This window comes from Ipomoea nil, unplaced genomic scaffold (genome assembly GCF_001879475.1).
Source record: "Ipomoea nil cultivar Tokyo-kokei standard unplaced genomic scaffold, Asagao_1.1 scaffold3321, whole genome shotgun sequence".
NCBI classification, from domain to species: Eukaryota; Viridiplantae; Streptophyta; class Magnoliopsida; order Solanales; family Convolvulaceae; genus Ipomoea; species Ipomoea nil.
Genome location: NW_017619749.1, coordinates 118139 through 136307, shown reverse-complemented (window position 1 = coordinate 136307; position 18169 = coordinate 118139). Strand labels below are relative to the sequence as shown.

The 18169-nt window shown below is 36.6% G+C and overlaps 4 protein-coding genes across 7 annotated transcripts; 2 read left to right on the top strand and 2 right to left on the bottom strand.

Annotated features, from left to right (window-relative positions):
* On the top strand, window positions 1–3473 carry LOC109169756. 2 transcript variants are annotated; one of them, XM_019318651.1, is made up of 5 exons: window positions 1–584; window positions 1181–1663; window positions 1755–2249; window positions 2363–2845; window positions 3019–3473. In XM_019318651.1, exons 1-5 carry the CDS (start codon window positions 117–119, stop codon window positions 3022–3024), a joined length of 1935 nt encoding a protein of 644 aa, XP_019174196.1. In that variant the 5' UTR covers window positions 1–116; the 3' UTR covers window positions 3025–3473. The 2 variants fall into 2 exon arrangements, with proteins under 2 accessions (XP_019174196.1, XP_019174195.1); XM_019318650.1 differs by having other exon boundaries at window positions 3004–3473.
* A 3262-nt stretch (window positions 3474–6735) lies between these two features.
* LOC109169884 (F-box protein At5g49610) lies at window positions 6736–8326 on the top strand. The gene has a single exon (XM_019318782.1). The coding sequence runs from the start codon at window positions 7020–7022 to the stop codon at window positions 8109–8111; it is 1092 nt and encodes a 363-aa protein (XP_019174327.1). The 5' UTR covers window positions 6736–7019; the 3' UTR covers window positions 8112–8326.
* A 959-nt stretch (window positions 8327–9285) lies between these two features.
* Window positions 9286–13589, bottom strand: LOC109169882 (alkaline/neutral invertase A, mitochondrial-like). Of its 3 annotated transcripts, none has more exons than XM_019318777.1 (7): window positions 13456–13589; window positions 12357–13418; window positions 11693–11858; window positions 11316–11527; window positions 10529–11022; window positions 10391–10439; window positions 9286–9869 (listed from the first exon to the last, which is right to left on the bottom strand). In XM_019318777.1, the coding sequence occupies exons 2-7, from the start codon at window positions 13164–13166 to the stop codon at window positions 9543–9545; spliced, it is 2058 nt and encodes a 685-aa protein (XP_019174322.1). In that variant the 5' UTR covers window positions 13167–13418; window positions 13456–13589; the 3' UTR covers window positions 9286–9542. The 3 variants fall into 3 exon arrangements, with proteins under 3 accessions (XP_019174322.1, XP_019174324.1, XP_019174323.1); XM_019318779.1 differs by having other exon boundaries at window positions 11316–11482; XM_019318778.1 differs by having other exon boundaries at window positions 12357–13589.
* A 1856-nt stretch (window positions 13590–15445) lies between these two features.
* On the bottom strand, window positions 15446–18088 carry LOC109169883 (30S ribosomal protein S1, chloroplastic). The gene is made up of 7 exons (XM_019318781.1): window positions 17676–18088; window positions 17040–17315; window positions 16710–16793; window positions 16257–16538; window positions 16052–16162; window positions 15840–15926; window positions 15446–15734 (listed from the first exon to the last, which is right to left on the bottom strand). Exons 1-7 carry the CDS (start codon window positions 17976–17978, stop codon window positions 15573–15575), a joined length of 1305 nt encoding a protein of 434 aa, XP_019174326.1. The 5' UTR covers window positions 17979–18088; the 3' UTR covers window positions 15446–15572.
* Window positions 18089–18169: the final 81 nt, after the last annotated feature.

The following is an 18169-nucleotide window of genomic DNA, read 5'->3' as shown; positions in this document are numbered from 1 at the left end:
CTTCTGGTTCTAGCTAAGCTACTGCCTACTCCATTGATTGCTATCTCTCTCTTAGGGTTTCAACATTTCTAGGTAAGCTAGAGCATTGAGTCATTGACGTCCCGGAGACGCATGCAATGTCTGCCGAAGCACAGTTCAACAAGGGAGACAGAGTGGAAGTTCTTATGCGCGACAATTTTCCAATTTGGTTCCCGGCGGCTGTGCTCCGACCGTCTGTCAGGAAGAACCAGCGGGCAGGACAGATCTACGTGGAGTTTGAGACTTTGTGCTCCGATGATGATCCCATGAAGCGGCGAAAGGAGTACGTTCACTTATCCGCCGTTCGCCCCGCGCCGCCGGGAGAGCCGTGCTGCTATTTTAGAGTGGGGGAGAGTGCGGATGTTTTCTATGAAAATAGAGGTTGGAGGAGAGGGACGGTAGATGAAATTTTGGAGAATTCCATGTATATGGTGGCTCTTGGAGACGAGGACGCGGTGGAGAGTGTGAAGGTGGAGCAGTGGCAGTTGAGGGTCCATAGGGATTGGAAAGATGGGTGTTGGGTTCCACCACTTGAAGAATCTCAAGTAGACCAACAGTACCAGCAGGTTGACTACTACTTCAATAACCATTTTAATAATCTAAATTATTTAGATTTAGATTTATATATAATATATATATAAATGCACGCAAACTCGTGCATACATAACTGGATATCATTTATCAATGTGGTCCTTTGGTGGGGGAATGTGAAAAATTGAATGGATTAACCAAGAAGAAAACGAATTGAAGTTCCCTTCTGGTGTGGGTGGGGTGACTGGGGTCTGGCTGAATGGCTGAACAGTTAAACAGTGAAAATCCAAGGATGAGGTGTTTGAAGAAGTATAGTTAACCAGTAACGTGCCAAAAGGATAAATGTTTGTTTATTTTTACTGGCAATCAATGATTTTATCATTGCTAAGGAGTAAGGAGTAGCCAAAAGCGAAAAAAGGAATGAACACATGTTTTTCATATACATAATTAATTGATCCCCCATGAGACTGGAGACCGAGTCATTGCTGTGGACTAACTTCTGAAACCAAAGAAGATATATTAGCACAAGATTCTTTTCAAAACACACATGCTCCTTTTTCCTTTCCTCTAGATATTTGAGGAAGTTCTTTATTGTTGCTTTCTCATGTTAGTTTTAAGTTTTGCTGTGCAGAAAAAATCAGAAGATTTTTTAATGACACCAAGTGGAGTCAAACTCCGTATCAAGTGCACTAGAGGATCGTGTGTTAGAAAGTTCAGTAAGGAAATGCCTGTAGAGGTTAAGGGTGACAAAGAAGGTTTTGAAAGATCGTGGTATGCTTCAGTTGTGATGGAGGTATTAGGAAATGGAAAACTCTTGGTACAGTACCAGGACCTGAAGACAGATGATGGGACTGACTATCTCATAGAAGAGGTTGATGCCTCTTGCATCAGACCATGTCCACCTGAAATTCATAGGATCAGTCCTTTCAAACTTCTTGACAAAGTTGATGCTTGGGTTGGTAATGGATGGTGGGAAGGACATGTATCCAAGGTTCTTGGTGATGCAAAATACATGGTTTGTTTCGGGTCCATGAATGAATTGTTGACATTTGAAGCTTCTGACTTGAGGCCTCATCAAGAGTGGAAAAACAACAATTGGGTTGCAGCTACAAAGGTATATATATATTAATGTCTTGTTTGTTGTGATTCCTACTCATTATTTTACTTATTTATTTTGCTTTCTTCTCTATTTCAACTTTGACAAGATTGATTTGCCAAGGAGCTCAAGTGATGTGATGTTAAACTCGAAAGTAGTGAAAGTCAAGAGCAAGAGTGATAGAAAGGCATTAGGTCCAAAGTTTAGCAAGGGAATGTTGGTAGAGGCCACAAGCTTTGAAGAAGGTTACCATGGTTCTTGGTACACTGCAGTCATTTTTGACTCTATTGGGCCGAACAAGTTTCTTTTGGAATATCAGACTCTGAGGACAGATGATGAATCTGAACCCCTCAAAGAAAAGGCAGATGCCTTCAACATTCGCCCTTGTCCTCCTCTCATTCACCGATTTGATCGCTTTAAAATGTTTGAAGAGGTTGATGCATGGTACAATGAGGGATGGTGGGAGGGTCTTATATCCAAAGTTCTTGATGGCTTAAATTATGTAGTTTATTTCTGGACCACAAATGAAGAAATAGAGTTTGCACATCATGGTATCAGGCCTCATCAAGAGTGGATTGATAAAAAATGGGACATTGCTTTCAGGGTATGGCTCCATGCACTCTCATGCTACTTTACTTTGCAACCTCATACAAATTGATGAGGTTGGGTATCTTTCTTTTATCATTGCTAGCTTACATATAATTGCTTGAAATGCAGAAGTCCAACAACAACCTACCGAATCCCAAACCTGGGATAATGAGGAGACATAGTGGTGGAATTGCCTCAGAAACAACTTTTTGTATTGGAGCGAAGGTGGAGGTGAAAGATGATGAAGAAGGAAATCAGGGATCTTGGTACCCAGCTTTGATCTTGAGACTGATAGGAAACGGGAAGTACTTGGTAGAATTCAGAACACTAAAATGTGATTTTGGAACTGATCTGCTAGTTCAAGAAGCAGATGCTTTATCTGTAAGGCCTTCTGCCCCTATACTGCAAAGAGTTGACAGATTCAGACCTCTTGAGGAAGTTGATGCCTGGTCTAATAATGGGTGGCGGGTTGGTCAAGTGTGTGAAGTTCTTGAGGGTGCAAAGTACAGAGTCAATTTTAGGACTACGAATGAGATATTAGAATTTCGGCATCATGGCTTGAGGCTTCATCAGGAGTGGATAAACGGTGCATGGGTGGTGGGTGTTAAAGAGGTATGATTTTTTTTTGTTTGATCAATTAGTTTTGCAAGCTCTCCAAGTGTGAAGTAGTCACACACCTTGTAAACTAGGTGATTAGCTTTGATGCCAATATCCAAAAAAAAAAAAAAAAGAGTTTAGTGTGAAATGCTACTTTCTAATATATTTTTCAGCGTATTGCTTGCAAGGCTTAGATCTTGTGGTGCAGACTGCAGTAAAGGTATCCTCATCATCCATTAACTATTCATCTCCCCTCTCCTCTCCTCTACTCTACTCTACATATGGTGGGTGCAGAAGTTTTCCGGCTTCAGCCATTTAGGTGACTATTAAATAAACACGGTGGGTGGTGTTGGTCCATTCCAATTTCCAGTGTGCAAAGCTCTGACTGACTTAGAAAGAATCAGTTTGTGAAACAACTACCAGTGTCTGGCTGCTGTATAAAAATGAAAATGGATTGTTATTAATTTTAGACAGCTCTTTAATAGCTAACTCCTTCACTTAACTTAACTTATGCCATGTGGGGGTTTAAATAGCTTATATAAAGTTCTGTATAATCCCACTATTAATTGACTTGGGTGGGTGGTTTATACGTACAGAAATTCCATAAGGCTGCATCAAACTTTTACCCTAAGCCTATTTTTATTTTTTTTTATGGCAAATTCTCTTAGAAGATGGCTCGGGTTTTTCACATAAGTATTACTCTCTTTGTTTTATCCTACTTGTCATGTTTATTATTTATTATTTATTGGTTAAATTAACTCTTTTTTTTTTTTTTTTAAACAAGTATTTGTTGAAATTTGCCTTTTTTATGGTAACTTTTTTTCCTTGTAAAAAAAAAAGGAAGCAAGATTTTCTTCTTTGCAAAAGAATGAATGGAAGTGTTAAAATTTAGGCCTTACCTTATTATCAATTACTCAACCCATAACTTATCATGATAAAGGAGGAATAGAGGGTTGTGATGGGGCTTTGTCGTTCTACACATAACACATCAACAATTAAGTACAATCATAGATTAACAAACTGCTTTGCCATTTTGAATAAAAAGTGGGATTTCTCTAGTTGACTTTTTTGTGATTTTGCTGTGTTCAACCATGGAAAATCCTGTGGTGTCCTTCACAAACCATGATTCACAATTAGAGATCCAATATATAGTTCCTGAACCTATCTTGAGATAAATTGCGGGAATAGCGGGGAAAGTGTTTCTTCATCTCTCGACCAGAGACGAAGTGTTTTTTTTTTTTTTTTTTTTCTGGGGTGGGGTGGGTGGGATGGGAATTTTTTTTTTAAATAATTTAATTTTATTTAAAATGAATTCAAAATTAATAATTTTAATAGAATGACTGCCAAGTCAGCATGGTCTAAAGAACATGTTAAATTTGGTTGAATTGCATAATTTTAGAAAGTTGAGAGATCTAATTACAATTTATTTTAGTTGAATGACTCAATTGTACTTTTGTGTGTAATTTGTGGCTATTTTTTTTTCTATTACATTTTTTATTTCGAAGTATTACAATTTTTTCATCATAAGTATTTCATTTTCTTTCATAAGTAACAATTAAATAATTTATCCTTTTTTTTTTTTTTAATCATAGGTAGCTATTCAACCTTAAATATTACATTTTAATTTCAAAGTATTACATTTTTTTCTCAAAAATATTACATTTTCCCTTATAAGTAACAAACAATTTATTATTTATTAGTATTACATTTTTCAACATACGTATTATTCTATCATGAACCAACTCGTCTCATAAATAAAAATCCGTGAGGTGGTCTCAAAAATAAAGATCTGTGAGGTGGTCTCATAGAAGAATCACTCTATTTTTATTGGTTTAATTTAGGCTAAAGTGTCATCTCGCACCATGAACTACAACGGATTCTTCATCCCGCACCCTAATCTTTCATAAGTGATATTTAGATGCTGATATGGATTTTATATTATTTTTCTTCTAACACCTTCTCCAGCCAACCACCGGTAGCTTCTAGTACAGGTGCATGAGGGGCCAACGGGATCAACGAACCATTGGCCATCTCGAATTTAGTTCATGTTCGAGCTCTTGGACGGTGTTGCACAACACGAAATTTGCACGTACTCGATCGCATCCTCACTCACGTCAATGCAACCAAAGTGGCCAAAGTGGCCGTTGAGTTTATAATAAGCAGCAGAAGCACGGGCATCAATGCGGCACATCTGAATCAAACCAGCTAGTAATCCCTGTAAGAGCAGTTCGCACCTTGTGGCTTGCATTGGCCACTGCCACGCTCTTCTGTGGCTTCCTTCTGCTTGATCAGCGCTACTTTTACACACATCTCCCTCATCATTATTCTGCATATCAACTGACCTGTCAACCATGGGTACATACACATCAGGCTGGCAGGTCTGCACATTTGTAGAGGCATAAATGTATGCATGGCTAAAGGGACTGCACCTTAATCTCAATAGAAGAAGTAAATTGAGAGATGTGTAAATGGTAAGCAAATTAAAACTCACTTTCTCTTGAACCGGAAATAGCTTCCCATTCTTGAGAGATTCAATCTTGAAGAATGTTGGCTTCTTCACGCTCATGCTGACGCTGACGCAACCATCCTCTAGGATCGTCTTCTCCTCATCGACAGGAGTCATCCTGTGCGAGCATTTGTGCTCGCCATTGTGGACCATCTGATTAAACACCACACCAAATTAGATAACATCACAAAAATCTATCAGAACTCACAACTATATATGGATAATCAAGCCGGAGTTTGGGTCTTAACAGTGCGAAATTTCGTCTTTTGTAGATCATGGTGCAGGTGCCACCCAATAAATCTTGCAATTTGTTGATATAACCAAAAAAAAAAAAAAAAAAAAAAAAAAAAAAAAAACACAACAACAACAACAACAACAAAAAGTTCAGAATTTATAAGGCAAATTTTTTTTTTTGATTTTAATTAACACATAAATCAAGAAAATGGTACAAGAACCTTTTAAGAAAGAGGTATTAGCTAGCTAGTTTCTAACAGATACAAAAGCACAAACGTATGTACGCATTTGGCGATAAACTTACGTTAATCTTAGCAGTGGTCTTGGGGTCAAGGAATGACTTGACAGTGTTCCACAATAGCTTAAATCCTGGCATGTCTACTTATCTGTGACTTTCATAGAAAATTTTCATCTAAAAAAAAAAATCCCACGAAAAAAAATATGAAAAAAAATCCTGATCCAGTTAATAGATATGCAGGAGCGCGGTCATGAACTGGTCGTGGTTCACCGCCCTATCCCACTCCGGCCGGAGGTCGTCGGAGATTGTGACGTAGCGGATGTCGAGGTCGGGCTTGCGGATGCCGGCGAGCATGTCGTCGTTCCGGCGATTGCTCTTGGTGAGGTGGTAGTGTACAGAATCGATGTTGATTAAGGTGACGACAAAGCCTTTCTCTGCTAGCCGGCAGGCAAGGTGGACGGAGGGGGTGACGTGGCCTTGTAGCGTATAGCATATCAAGATTGCATGCGGCTTTTGGCCGGAACCTGCCGTAGCTTAGATTATTATTAACATTGTTTAAAAATTCTCAGAAATGTGAAAGAGAAGAAAGCATATCAAGATTGATTCTTAGGGGTTGACTTAAAAATTTGGTCATTGACTTACAAAAAGGTCCAAATCAAATAATAACTTGTGTCATGTCATCATAATAACCTAGAAACTTGTTAAAAATTCTAGGTGCAAAAAATTTAATGGTTTGTGGATCAAAATATCACTTATGAAAGATTAGGGTGCGGGATGAAGAATTCGTTATAGTTCATGGTGCGGAATGACATTTAACATTTAATTTATCATCATACAATAAATAGTAATTTTAATACATAATTCAGATATTTCTTTATTATTATTATTATTTTTTTTTTTAAAAAAAAAAAAGAGAGAGAGAAAGATTCGGAAGAAAAACGGTTTTAGGTGATCCAAGTTGGGCACAAATCAATCAAAAGGCCACCCCACCTTTTAGAGTGACCCAACTTCGGCTTGAGGCCCTATATCGTTTAGCCGATCTTGAGTCGGAATTGCTACCATTTCTATCTTAATTTTTTCAACGGAAACAAATTTCTTCTACCTACCACTATATGCTGGATGGGGATGAGGGATATGATCGATCGGTAACTGTAAGTCATTTTCTTAAGAATTCTTGAATTTTCATTTCAGTGTTTCTTTTGATTTAGGAGATGAATCCAAATGTGAATGGATTCTTCCCCGAAGAAGTAGTTCTCCGGATTCTTGCGCGATTGCCCGTAAAGTCACTCCTCAGAACGAAATGCGTTTGCAAACTCTGGCATAAATTAATATGTGAGAAGTACTTCACTCGGATCTACAACCAAGTATCTGTTAAAAATCCCATGGTTTTGTTTGAGGTGAATGAGTCTTGTTCAGAATCAAAATCAAGCTTAATCTGCGTTGATAATTTGAGAGGTGTTTCTGAAATTTCCCTAGATTTTATAAAAGATAGAGTCAAAGTTAGGGCTTCTTGCAATGGGCTATTGTGTTGTTCCAGCATACCCGATAAAGGGGTTTATTATGTTTGCAACCCAATGACTAGAGAGTACAAATTGTTACCTAGAAGTAGAGAAAGGCATATGAGTAGGTTTTATCCGGATGGTGAGGCAATGCTTGTTGGGTTGGCATGTAATTTGTTAACACAACAGTATAATGTTGTGTTGGCTGGGAATCATAGGGCATTTGCGCACAGGGCTGAAAGGACTTTCATATGTTTGATTTATGATTCAGTATCTGGTAGGTGGAAGAAATTTGTGTCAGTTCAAGATTATCAATTTACGCATATGAATAAGAATCAGGTTGTTTTTGTAAATGAGGCATTGCACTGGTTAACAGAAACTACTCCTTGTTTGCTTGTACTTGAGTTGAAGAAGGGAAATGGGATGTGGAAGAAAATTCAGTTGCCCAATGAAGTAAGTTGTGGGGCTGGAAAACGGATTTATTTGTTGGAATTGGATGGGTGCTTGTCTCTTATTCAGATTTCAGAGGCTTGGATGGTTGTTTGGGTGATGAAAAATTATGGAACAGAGGAATGGCATATAGTGGATAGAGTGAGTCTTCGCTGCATTAGAGGGATGGTACCGGGTGTGTTCCCAATAAGCCAGACTGGGGAGTATATTTTTCTTGCCACACACAAACAGATTTTGGTGTATCAGAGGAACACCAAAGAGTGGAAGGAGATGTATTCGGCCAGGAACACCTCAAATCTGCCACTATGGTTCTATGCACATTCATTTCGGAACACACTTTTTTCATGTCATTGATTCATGTGTTAATCTTTCTTGTAAACTGTGTTCTATTTTGATACAGCTCTTTCTATTTCTCTTTTCTTGTCATTTGTATGGGAGTATTACCAATTTGCTTATGTAATGGGTGTTAGTGATTTACATGTTAATAATAGAGAAATATTTATCATTTTAGCATTCAGCATATATCTTAAGAGTTATTTTACACGTTAATAATAGAGCTAAGATTTTATGATTGTAGCATTCAACATTTCATCATATAATTTAAACCGATAACTCAATTCAACATTGTATTGATCAATGTTTGAGTGATACAAAATATGCCCCATTTGGTGTATTTATATACATTCTTAGCATTCCATGGACCGTGGAGATTTACTTGATCTTAGGAAAGTTGGTGGTATTCGATTAAGACTTTAAAAGAGTCTTTAAAAGTCATATGGTATTCAAAAAGTTATAATTTGTGTAGACTTTTTAATTTTAGGATTTTTGTAGACTTTTCCATATAAATAATTGAAATCCAACCCACAACCCCAAGATTTCAAAATTGTCTTTCTACCAACTTTAAAGATTCTCTCTATTTAGTTTTTTTCTCACTATTTAAACTTTAAAGTTTGTAATGATGTATTCAATTTAGAATTTCAACGATTTTTGTAAGCTTTTTAAAGTAAAAAAGTTGATAAAAGTCTACGAATATTTTTTATATAGACTTTTATAGTCTTACAAAGTTTTAAAAAGTACAACAACTCTATAAAAGTCAATAAAAGTTTATTAAAATCTATTATTTTAAAAGTCATGATTGAATACACCCCCTAAAGCGCCTTTGAAGAAAACGACATCCCGCCCGCCATAACACAACCTGCATAAGATAAATCATGGGATGACGAATTCAGAAGGTTACAAACGTTTAAACAATTCATCCCAACATGAACATGCCGCCAGTTCTTGGATTTCACCCAAGCAAAAGCTTGTTTGACTACCATAACCTCGACTACATGTGAGTCATTAACTCTATTAATAATTTTATTTAATTGCTTTTGGTTGTAACTATCTTAGCTTGATATATGTTGTAATTGGTCTGTTACGTTGGTTCACTCTGAATCTCAATTAGTAGCTGCGCACTACTACTCCTAGTGACTGCTATGAAATCACCCTATCCAGCTTCACGGGGGTTTACAAGCATTAGAATGCATCCCCTTCTGAATTTGTAAGCTGTCATACAAAATATAATGCATGATCGGATCGGATCATAAACACACAAAATTAAAATTGAGATCCAACAAGATGCAGCCCCGCCCCCCTTATTTATTAACCAAACTAATATTTTCCCTCCCAGACCTAAGAGCTTAATGACTGTATGCACGTACATACGTTGCATCCAGTGCAATTGTTTCCCAAATGCCTGCAACTTAATTGCTACCCTACAACGCTCTGGACTGTATTCCCCATTTAGACACCAACCTGAGATCTAACACCAAAGCGAGAACACTTTCTTCTCCCATTATATTTCAACCCACAAACACAATTTTCCAGTAGTTCGTAATCCTCATTCCAAACCAACAAGGATGCCATGTCTGGATTCTTCAAAAGCATCTTCGATGTCAAGTACCCAGCAACAGTCCATGTCTGATTCAATCGAGCTTGTTTGCCTATAAATCTTCCATGCCTTGTATCATAATATTCGGGCCACTGATCCACTGGAAGCCTCTCTTCAGCCACAGCTACTGCTTTCATTGCAAGTTCCGGTTTTCCCATCTTAATGCAAGCAAGGGTAAACTGAAACATGTAATACAGTACCAGAATAAACGAATAAGAAAATGGTTTTAAAGGTTCTTTATTTGTAATCTTTGAATGCTATGTATATAGTCTCACTAATTAATTGATCAAAGTTCATGTTAAATTGTATACTATTTTCAACAATTATGCCAATCCTGATTGGGATGAGACTCGAACCTGAGACCTTCCTAATGGAAAACGGTATTAAATTTTATATTGTTAACTATTAAGTTTTGTAACTTCTGTTAGTACCATTATGGGAGAAAGAGTAAGGACAAATCAGGAAAGATTTTATAATTGTACAAAAACGTAAGTAAAATGTAAAACTCATTGTTGCAAACAATTACACCAACACATTTTTTATTCTTGTTATACTCTTACCTTCATTGGCTCTTATTATATATATATATATATATATATATATATATATATATATATATATATATATATATATCAGATATTCCTGATTAATTTCCTATTTTATTCAAAAGCTACACAGTATTTAAAATTAATAGTAATACCTGCCAAAGAAGGGTTGGCCAGGAACCTCCATTGTGATATGACCATGGGCTGCAATAAAATGATAAGATACATAAGCACACTCAATAATCTATACACATAAATAGAAGGCTGAAGAAAGGAAGAAGTTAGAGTCTCACGTATTCTTAGGGTCACTTCCAGTTATTATTCGCCAGTCTTCACCCTCCAAAGCTGGATAACATATCTTGAGAGGCATTTGTGCAATGAGATCATCCCATTTACCTTCAATAAAATTCAAAATAGACTTGTTCTGTTCGTGGGTGCCCAATGACGAAATGATAGCCCACAGATTTCCAAGTGTGAAAAACCGAAAATCCATGTGAGCAGGCTGTAGGTTGCCAACAAGATATCCACCAGTTTCTGGAATCCAGTTTACAATCCATGGTGGAATCTGATCTGGATAGATGTTGAATTTGTTGATGGCATCCATAGAATATTCTTCTGTCTTGTAACGATATATTTCATTAATTTTCTTCATATCCACCCAGTAGTATTCTCTTATATGGAATGATAGTGCACTCAGCCGATTATTGATGGCTGCAACCAGACTTTTGGTTGAGTCATTCACAATTAGCATCTCACGAGTGCAGCGCAAAGCAGAGTAAAATAAGGCCTGCAGAATATGGCATATATAGTGAGTGATGCAAAATAATGTGTGAGAGGCCAATTGGAGCAGATTACTGAGAAATCTTCAAAGTAGTTAAAGCAAGGGAACAAAGAACTAGTCTCTTCCACCCTGTTGAAAATGGCCAACAAGGTCAGGTTCAAATAATAAATCTATCAATCAAACTTCACATGTATTACATATGCGGCTAGCTTTCTCCATGTTATAGAAATTATCAATGTTAGTCACACATGTATGGTGAAGAAGCTTACAAAAAATCTCTTCAAGTAGAGTCCACTTACCTGAATTTCAAGTGGATGGCCATGAATTCCCATCCTTCTATCAATCATGCAGGAACCATCAGTGACCAAGAGTGTAGGAAACATGTCAAAACCATCACGTAAGCAGAGATTAAGTATCAATCTAATGCCTGTCTGCACATCCACCCTCTCTTGCAGTGTATAATCACCTGTAATCTTTACATAAGCTCTTAATAAAATAATCCACCACAACCCTGTTCAATTCATGCAAAATACAACGGAAGATGAATTAACTTTACAAAAATATAAATGAATAATTGCAAACTACAAAATGATACTCTCTGTATTAGTATTACAGACAAGAAGCTGAGAAGGTGGAAATAAAAATAATGTCACATTATGTGAAATTGGTGCCTCACCAGAATCAACAGGTGCAACTCGCCCAATAGCAGATTCACCAAAATCTGGGTCCAGAACATCCTCAAATTCACCATTTCTTCCATCAAGTGGCATGGTTCTCACTTTAAAACTTGCAGGCATCAACCCTTGTCCAGGGCTATAGCAGTCCACAGTTTTTTCCCAACTCTACAAAGCAAAAGGAAAATACTCAAATGCAAATGACAGCAGGAGAGTTAACCATTATCTTAACATAGATAAAGCAATGTTCAAGTCCTTTACTGTTCAGATTGACTCGTGGTGAGAGAGACTAAAATGTTCAATATCTGAGCTTGAGGAAGAATAACTATGGAAAAACGAAAACTATTTTTCTTAGCATAAAAACCCAAACCTGAGCTCAAAAAATTTCCACATTGCAATCTAATTAATCAGTCATAACCTTAGTAGGCACTTGCAAGAAATGAAGTTTACCACAGACTAATAAATTGAGTGTCTGAAAGACAGGCAGCAATTTTTCCATTCCATACCTACTGTACTAAGAAAATTGAAAATGAATCTACTAAGTGAAGCAACAAATTGTTACAGTAAATTACTTCAGTATCTTTCAAGAGAAAAAACAGGCGCCATATTGGTGAAAGAAACAAAAATTGATCAAGTAGAGAATAAACTGAAAAATGCAATTGTTACCTGCAGCTGAAGAGTATGGAGCAGAAAATTTTTGACAATCTCCCCTTCTCCATTAAGCAAGAATGCAAGAGCTGACGGGATGAAATCACGAATAAAAACTTGGTCATAGTTGAGTGGCAGCTTGTCAGCTGGATCATTTGCCGCAACTGTCCCCACAGGATATCCACAATAGTTTACAACTGCTCCCTGGAGCAGCTTCCATGCTTCCTTTTCTACCTCAGACACCTCTCTCTCAGGGGCCAATTTTGAAATACTTGACCCATTTAAATCATTTTTATTTACAGTTGAATCATCAGTTATCTCTACCCTACCCCCATCTTTCTGTTCATATGTCTCTACAACATCTTCCCGTGTTTCTGTTCTCTCAATCACCAAAGGCTTTACATTCATACCCCCTTGAATATAGAACTTCTTGAAGCTCTTGTCATTAACTTGAGCTTCAGTGGAAGTTGAATGGCTCCTCATATCTGAAGCTACTTTAGGAACAACAAATACAAGCCTATTCTTACTCCTACCAAGCCAATTACAAAAAGAATCCCTATGCTGATCCCCATTCGAACCGGATCCACAAAAAGCACACCGATTCGAATTGATTACTCTTGTAAGTGTGACAACACTGTGCCTATGGCGGTACCTACCACCGCCCATTCTATGTACATCCTTTATCTTTTGCTGTGATTTCGACAAATTATCCATAACCTGGCGATTGCATCTCCCGAATGGGTACCAAAAAATTGAATGATTATAGCTACCTAATATCCTAGAACAGGGTTTCATAGTTGAAATCCCGATACAACTCCTGGAAACCATTTCTTAATATACTGATAGGGATTAACTGCTAATCAAAGATCAAATCTTAATGGTAAACTATTATATAAGTATTGTATATAATTGAAGGGATGTCTGTTAATTTTGAAAAATAAATTAACAGATATTTAAAATGAAAATTTATACACAGACACAGAAAAGCAAATATGTATCGTATCTAAAAATAAAAGGTAAGCTTACTGTTGAAATGAGAGAGAAGCGCGTCTGAAGCAGAAAGAGATGCGTAAGCGGAAGCTCGGGGCGGCGGTTGGGCCAAGATATATATAGAGACAGAGAGAGAAGAAACAATCTTTGGATCAAAGTATCAAATGAAGCTTCCCCGAAAGAAGGACAAAACAGCAGATCTGTGTTGGATGTATTCCCAATAATGTCCCTGCACGTGCCACTAAATAAAAAAAGAAGCAGGTTAGTCACAACTTTTTTTTTTTTTTGAAAAGGGTTGGTGACAACTTAGGAGGGGCGTTGTAGTAAATTTGGATTGAAAGTTAAATGTACTAAAATGAATACAATGTATATTTTTGTACTAAAAATATATTAGGAGGGGCGTTGTACATTATTTTTGTGCCACTGAATATAATATGCATTTTTAATATATTAAAAATATATTATTTTTGTACTGAATGTACATTATTTTACAGTATATAAAATATGGTCCACATAATAATGATTGAAATAGATTATATTAGTCAGTGTTAAAAAATGTGCGGAAATTCAGAGAGCGATAATTTGTGAATCCATTTGGATAACCTGACAAAAATAGACATCCTAATGGAAAAACTCTATTGGGTATCCCCTGCTTTGTAGCGTTTTGGATTAGAAGAAAAAAAAGTGAGGAATAAGGGTTAAATACATAATGCAATTACATAGTACATACTAAATTATAATTAGATCACTAAATTTTTAAAAATTATAATTGGATCAATGAATAACGCAAATTTATGCAATTTAATATAAGATGACTTGTTTACGGTTTACCTACTAATATGTTAACGTGTTGGTTATTATATTTAAAACTAGTTTTTTATTTAAATAAAATAATTATTTTTTAAAAAATTAAAAAAAAAAAAAAAAAAAAAAAAAAAAAAAAAAAAAAAAACAGCCGAAGACATAGACCTTCGTCTCCATAGCCAATCAGAGACGAAGGGTCCCCCATGGCCGGCAGGAGACCCTTCGTCTCCATTGTTGTTGTTTTTTTTTAATTTTAAAATAATTATTTTATTTAAAATTATTAAAATAAATTTTAAAACAATTATTTTTTAAATATAATAACCGACATGTCACTATATCAATAGGTAAACAAATCATTTTAGATTAAATTGTGTGAATTTGTGTTGTTCAAGGACTTAATTGTAATCTCTTTTAGTTCAGTGATCTAATTACAATTTAGAGTATAATTGTATTACTTATTTGACCCTTATTCTAAAAAGTAATAAAAACTCTTGTCATGTGACGAGCGAGGTGGGCAACTTTCTATTTTCAGTTTTTTCACAATGTCTCATTCTTCACCGTGTCTTTGCAGTTGGATCTAATTTTTGTTATACAAAGACTGTTTATTAATTGGTAGGTCAATCACCCGTAATCTAAATAAATAAATAAATAAATCCTTTTTTTAATTTAGAACTGATATTTGTATGGGTGAAAAACATTTTCCAATCTATACGTACTAATTATGCAAATACATTTTGAGATCAAAGAACTAATGAACATTTGCTTTAATGAAGTATCATTTTAGGAAAAAATAAATAAAAATTTAAAGGTTACTTTTAGTAGGATGAAAAAAAATGATATCTTGGACCTTTTGGATGTTGTTGCATATCCAATTCTGTTTTCTTTATAAAATGCCCACGTAACAATTCAAGAAATGCGTAGAGGACAATGTCAGCCGAAAGAGCAATTTATGTCATGCACGGTTTGTGAACCTTGGATCAAAAAGACCTTGTTTTGATTTTTAAATTTTAATATACTTTCAGCTTTTTGTTCCTCATGTTTATACACAGTTAGTTAATAATATATTCAAGTTCATAATTCATAATTTTAAAGTACAAAATTACGTAACATAAAACACATAAGATACATAATATTTAAGTTATGAACATTCAGTATATAAATTTGTGAATATTCAGTATATAAATTGTATATTTTTTTACCCAGGTCCATCTTGCGCCACAGAGTAATTTGCCTGTTAGGTACTCCTTTTTTTCCCCCTTGTTCACTCTTCCCCGTAGGTGTGGAAATATAAATATAAAGCACACGAATCAAAGGGAAAGAATGAAAGATCCAGATTAAGATAGATAATTATACAAATTTGAACAATATTTTCACTATATCACGCAGGGTTATCCAAAGTTTTACATAGGTTACCTGCCACAAGATTTCTGCAAAAACAATTTATAAATCGTCGATTGAATCGATTGAATCTTCGGCGGGAGGAATTTCGCTTATATCAAATGAATCTTCCGCCTGCGGAATTTCGCTCAAATCCAATCCCTCTGCCGGCAAGTCAGAGCTCAGTGGGCCTAAAATCCCATCAGAGCTCAGAGTCAATCCACTCTGCAAGGTTACAATAGAATCATTCCGTTAATTAACTACATACCACCCAAGTCTTGTTTTCACTAACTCCAGTGTCCAGAAGAATCAAGATACTCTCAACACTACCTCGGGTTGGAATCTCAGCATATCTGCACGAGCCATTGCTTCAGCTTGAGCAATTCTTTGCCTGAATGTTTGTGCCATCTCCTCAGCCTGCACCAACAAATCACAAGCTTTTATTTACTATTTCTCCACAAATCTCTCAAGGCAAAAATTCAAGCACACAAGGAAAATACAACTCGAACAGGAGATGTTGAAAAGCATTTTGAACAACTTACTTTCTCAAACACAAGTGTAGGATTGCGAATCATGTCACCAGGTGTAGGTTCCAGCTTCTTTGTAGAAAGACTCACACGGCCCCTCTCACGGTCATGGCTCAAGATCATGACCTGAAACAAAATTTACCAAACTGTTGTAATATCTCTTCGGAGTTACATATGATTGATTAGCAGCAAACTAGGCAGCAAGCAAAGCTATGCAAACCTTTAAGGTGTCACCCGGCTGAAGGACCGTTTCAATATCTGAGACCCGATCATGACTGATCTGGCTAACATGGAGGAGACCATTAATCCCTCCTATATCAATGAAAGCACCATATGGCTTCAAACTCTGAACAGTTCCCAGTACAACTGATCCAATTCCCAACTGTGCCTGACTATCAGCCATGGCCTTGCGGTTACTGAGGACAAGTCTAGACTGCTCTTCATCAACCTCCACAAACTTGAGAGGAAGCTCCTTACCCAAAAGCTCCTCTGCAGTTGATTTCTGATGCATTATATAAAGTTACTAGTGACTTCCAAAATTAAAGTTCAAGTTGCATAGCAAATGAAGGAAAGGTAAAGCATGCTAGAAACTTGTTAGATTAGGAAGTCCGAACAAAGCTACCACAGTTATGAAAAATATATAAGTGTTTATGACACAGAATATGTAACTAACAGTTGAGATCTGTGAGAATGGAACAAATCCACGCAGGCCGCCCTCAACCAATGCCACAACTCCACCTTTATTAGCACCAATTACCTACAAACTCAACAAATGAAACATGACTTGCACCAGTTGCCAGAAAGTAAAAGTGCAACAAAAATAGTGCGCTAATTAGAGATCAATAGAACAACAGTGAGCATAATGTTGTCAGAAAAGCATTGAATAAAAATCAGAATGCATGGTGTGGTGGATACTTTTATTGACTTGTCATGATTTCCTCATCGTATTGAAACAAGGTAATGGGAACTGAATTCAGATATACCTCTGTTAGGTAAATCATACCTTCCCTTTGACAACAACATCTTCAGCTTGAAGCTGCCTGCATCGTTCCCAGGCAAGGTCATATTGGATGGAACGCAAACTCAAGATCAAACTATCATCAGCTTCATTTTCACCAATAACTACAAATTCCTCTCGTAAACCAGGAACTATGCCAGCCTCTTCTACATTCTTGATATTGTGAATAGATGCCTCTCTAAGTGGCAAGAATGCCGATGATTTGGCAGTGATGTCAACTAGAGCTCCATATGCATCTATACTAAACACTGTACCTTTTACCTACCAAGACAAATAGAAAACAAATCAACTGGCTCAATCTTGGTTATGTTCAGAAAATCTGAACTCTGGTGTTTTATGAAGTATTATGCATTGTGTAAAAATATTGTTCTCCATTTCAACTTCACGACCCATTCATTATAACTATTAGGGTCCATATCTGGCAAAACTCAATTCAAAACAATCATCAAATATAAGAAATTCAAATTAGACGTTAAAAGTCGGTATCCATTTCACAAAGAGATCAACACCCACTTTATAATACTGGCATCCAAAAATCACAGAAATTACTAAATTTCAGCTTCAGTTGTCGAAGAAAAGTTACAACAGGGCACAGTGGTATATTAAGGATTAAGAGCTGACCTTGGTACCGATTTCGGAATCGAAATCGTACTTATCGAGAGCATCGTGGAAGTCTTCTAGAGTGAAAGCGACACCTTCCATGGGTGCAGTGCGGCACCGCTCGTATGCTTCTTCAAACATCTCTTTAAGCTTCTGTCTCTCTCTTGTCTGCGCATTGCCTACCACGGCCGCTGCTTGGCAGACTACTCTCAGCTGCTTTTTGTAAGAATAGCTTTGAATAATCTTCTTAGAGGAGACACCAATTCTTGTGGTCGGGATTGGCGGGCATTTTATCACACCGAGTTGCTGAGCGAATGACGCCATTTGAGTTCACTTTCTTCTTCCTCTGTATCTTCGGGTGGGTGAGGACTGAGGAGGAAGATAATTTTTCGTTAGATAAGATGTGGTGGTGGAGGAAGAGTTATGAATTGGAGATAACAGTTGGGCTGCTGTTTGTGTTTGTGATATAACTATCGGGCTCCGACGTGCACGACTATTGGGCTTTTTGCCTTTTT

What these genes read in the sequence shown, in the direction of transcription:
- LOC109169756 (XM_019318650.1), top strand. Translation starts at nt 117, where the DNA reads ATGTCTGCCGAAGCACAGTTCAACAAGGGAGACAGAGTGGAAGTTCTT. An exon ending in ATTGGGTTGCAGCTACAAAG is followed by an intron (nt 1,664 to 1,754) that starts GTATATATATAT and finishes AACTTTGACAAG; the next exon opens with ATTGATTTGCCAAGGAGCTC. An exon ending in AATGGGACATTGCTTTCAGG is followed by an intron (nt 2,250 to 2,362) that starts GTATGGCTCCAT and finishes CTTGAAATGCAG; the next exon opens with AAGTCCAACAACAACCTACC.
- LOC109169884 (XM_019318782.1), top strand. Translation starts at nt 7,020, where the DNA reads ATGAATCCAAATGTGAATGGATTCTTCCCCGAAGAAGTAGTTCTCCGG.
- LOC109169882 (XM_019318778.1), bottom strand. Translation starts at nt 13,166, where the DNA reads ATGGTTTCCAGGAGTTGTATCGGGATTTCAACTATGAAACCCTGTTCT. An exon ending in GCCATCCACTTGAAATTCAG is followed by an intron (nt 11,023 to 11,315) that starts GTAAGTGGACTC and finishes CATATTCTGCAG; the next exon opens with GCCTTATTTTACTCTGCTTT. An exon ending in GGAAGTGACCCTAAGAATAC is followed by an intron (nt 10,440 to 10,528) that starts GTGAGACTCTAA and finishes ATTTTATTGCAG; the next exon opens with CCCATGGTCATATCACAATG.
- LOC109169883 (XM_019318781.1), bottom strand. Translation starts at nt 17,978, where the DNA reads ATGGCGTCATTCGCTCAGCAACTCGGTGTGATAAAATGCCCGCCAATC. An exon ending in ATTCCGAAATCGGTACCAAG is followed by an intron (nt 17,316 to 17,675) that starts GTCAGCTCTTAA and finishes TTGTCTTGGTAG; the next exon opens with GTAAAAGGTACAGTGTTTAG. An exon ending in AGCCGGGTGACACCTTAAAG is followed by an intron (nt 16,163 to 16,256) that starts GTTTGCATAGCT and finishes ATTTTGTTTCAG; the next exon opens with GTCATGATCTTGAGCCATGA.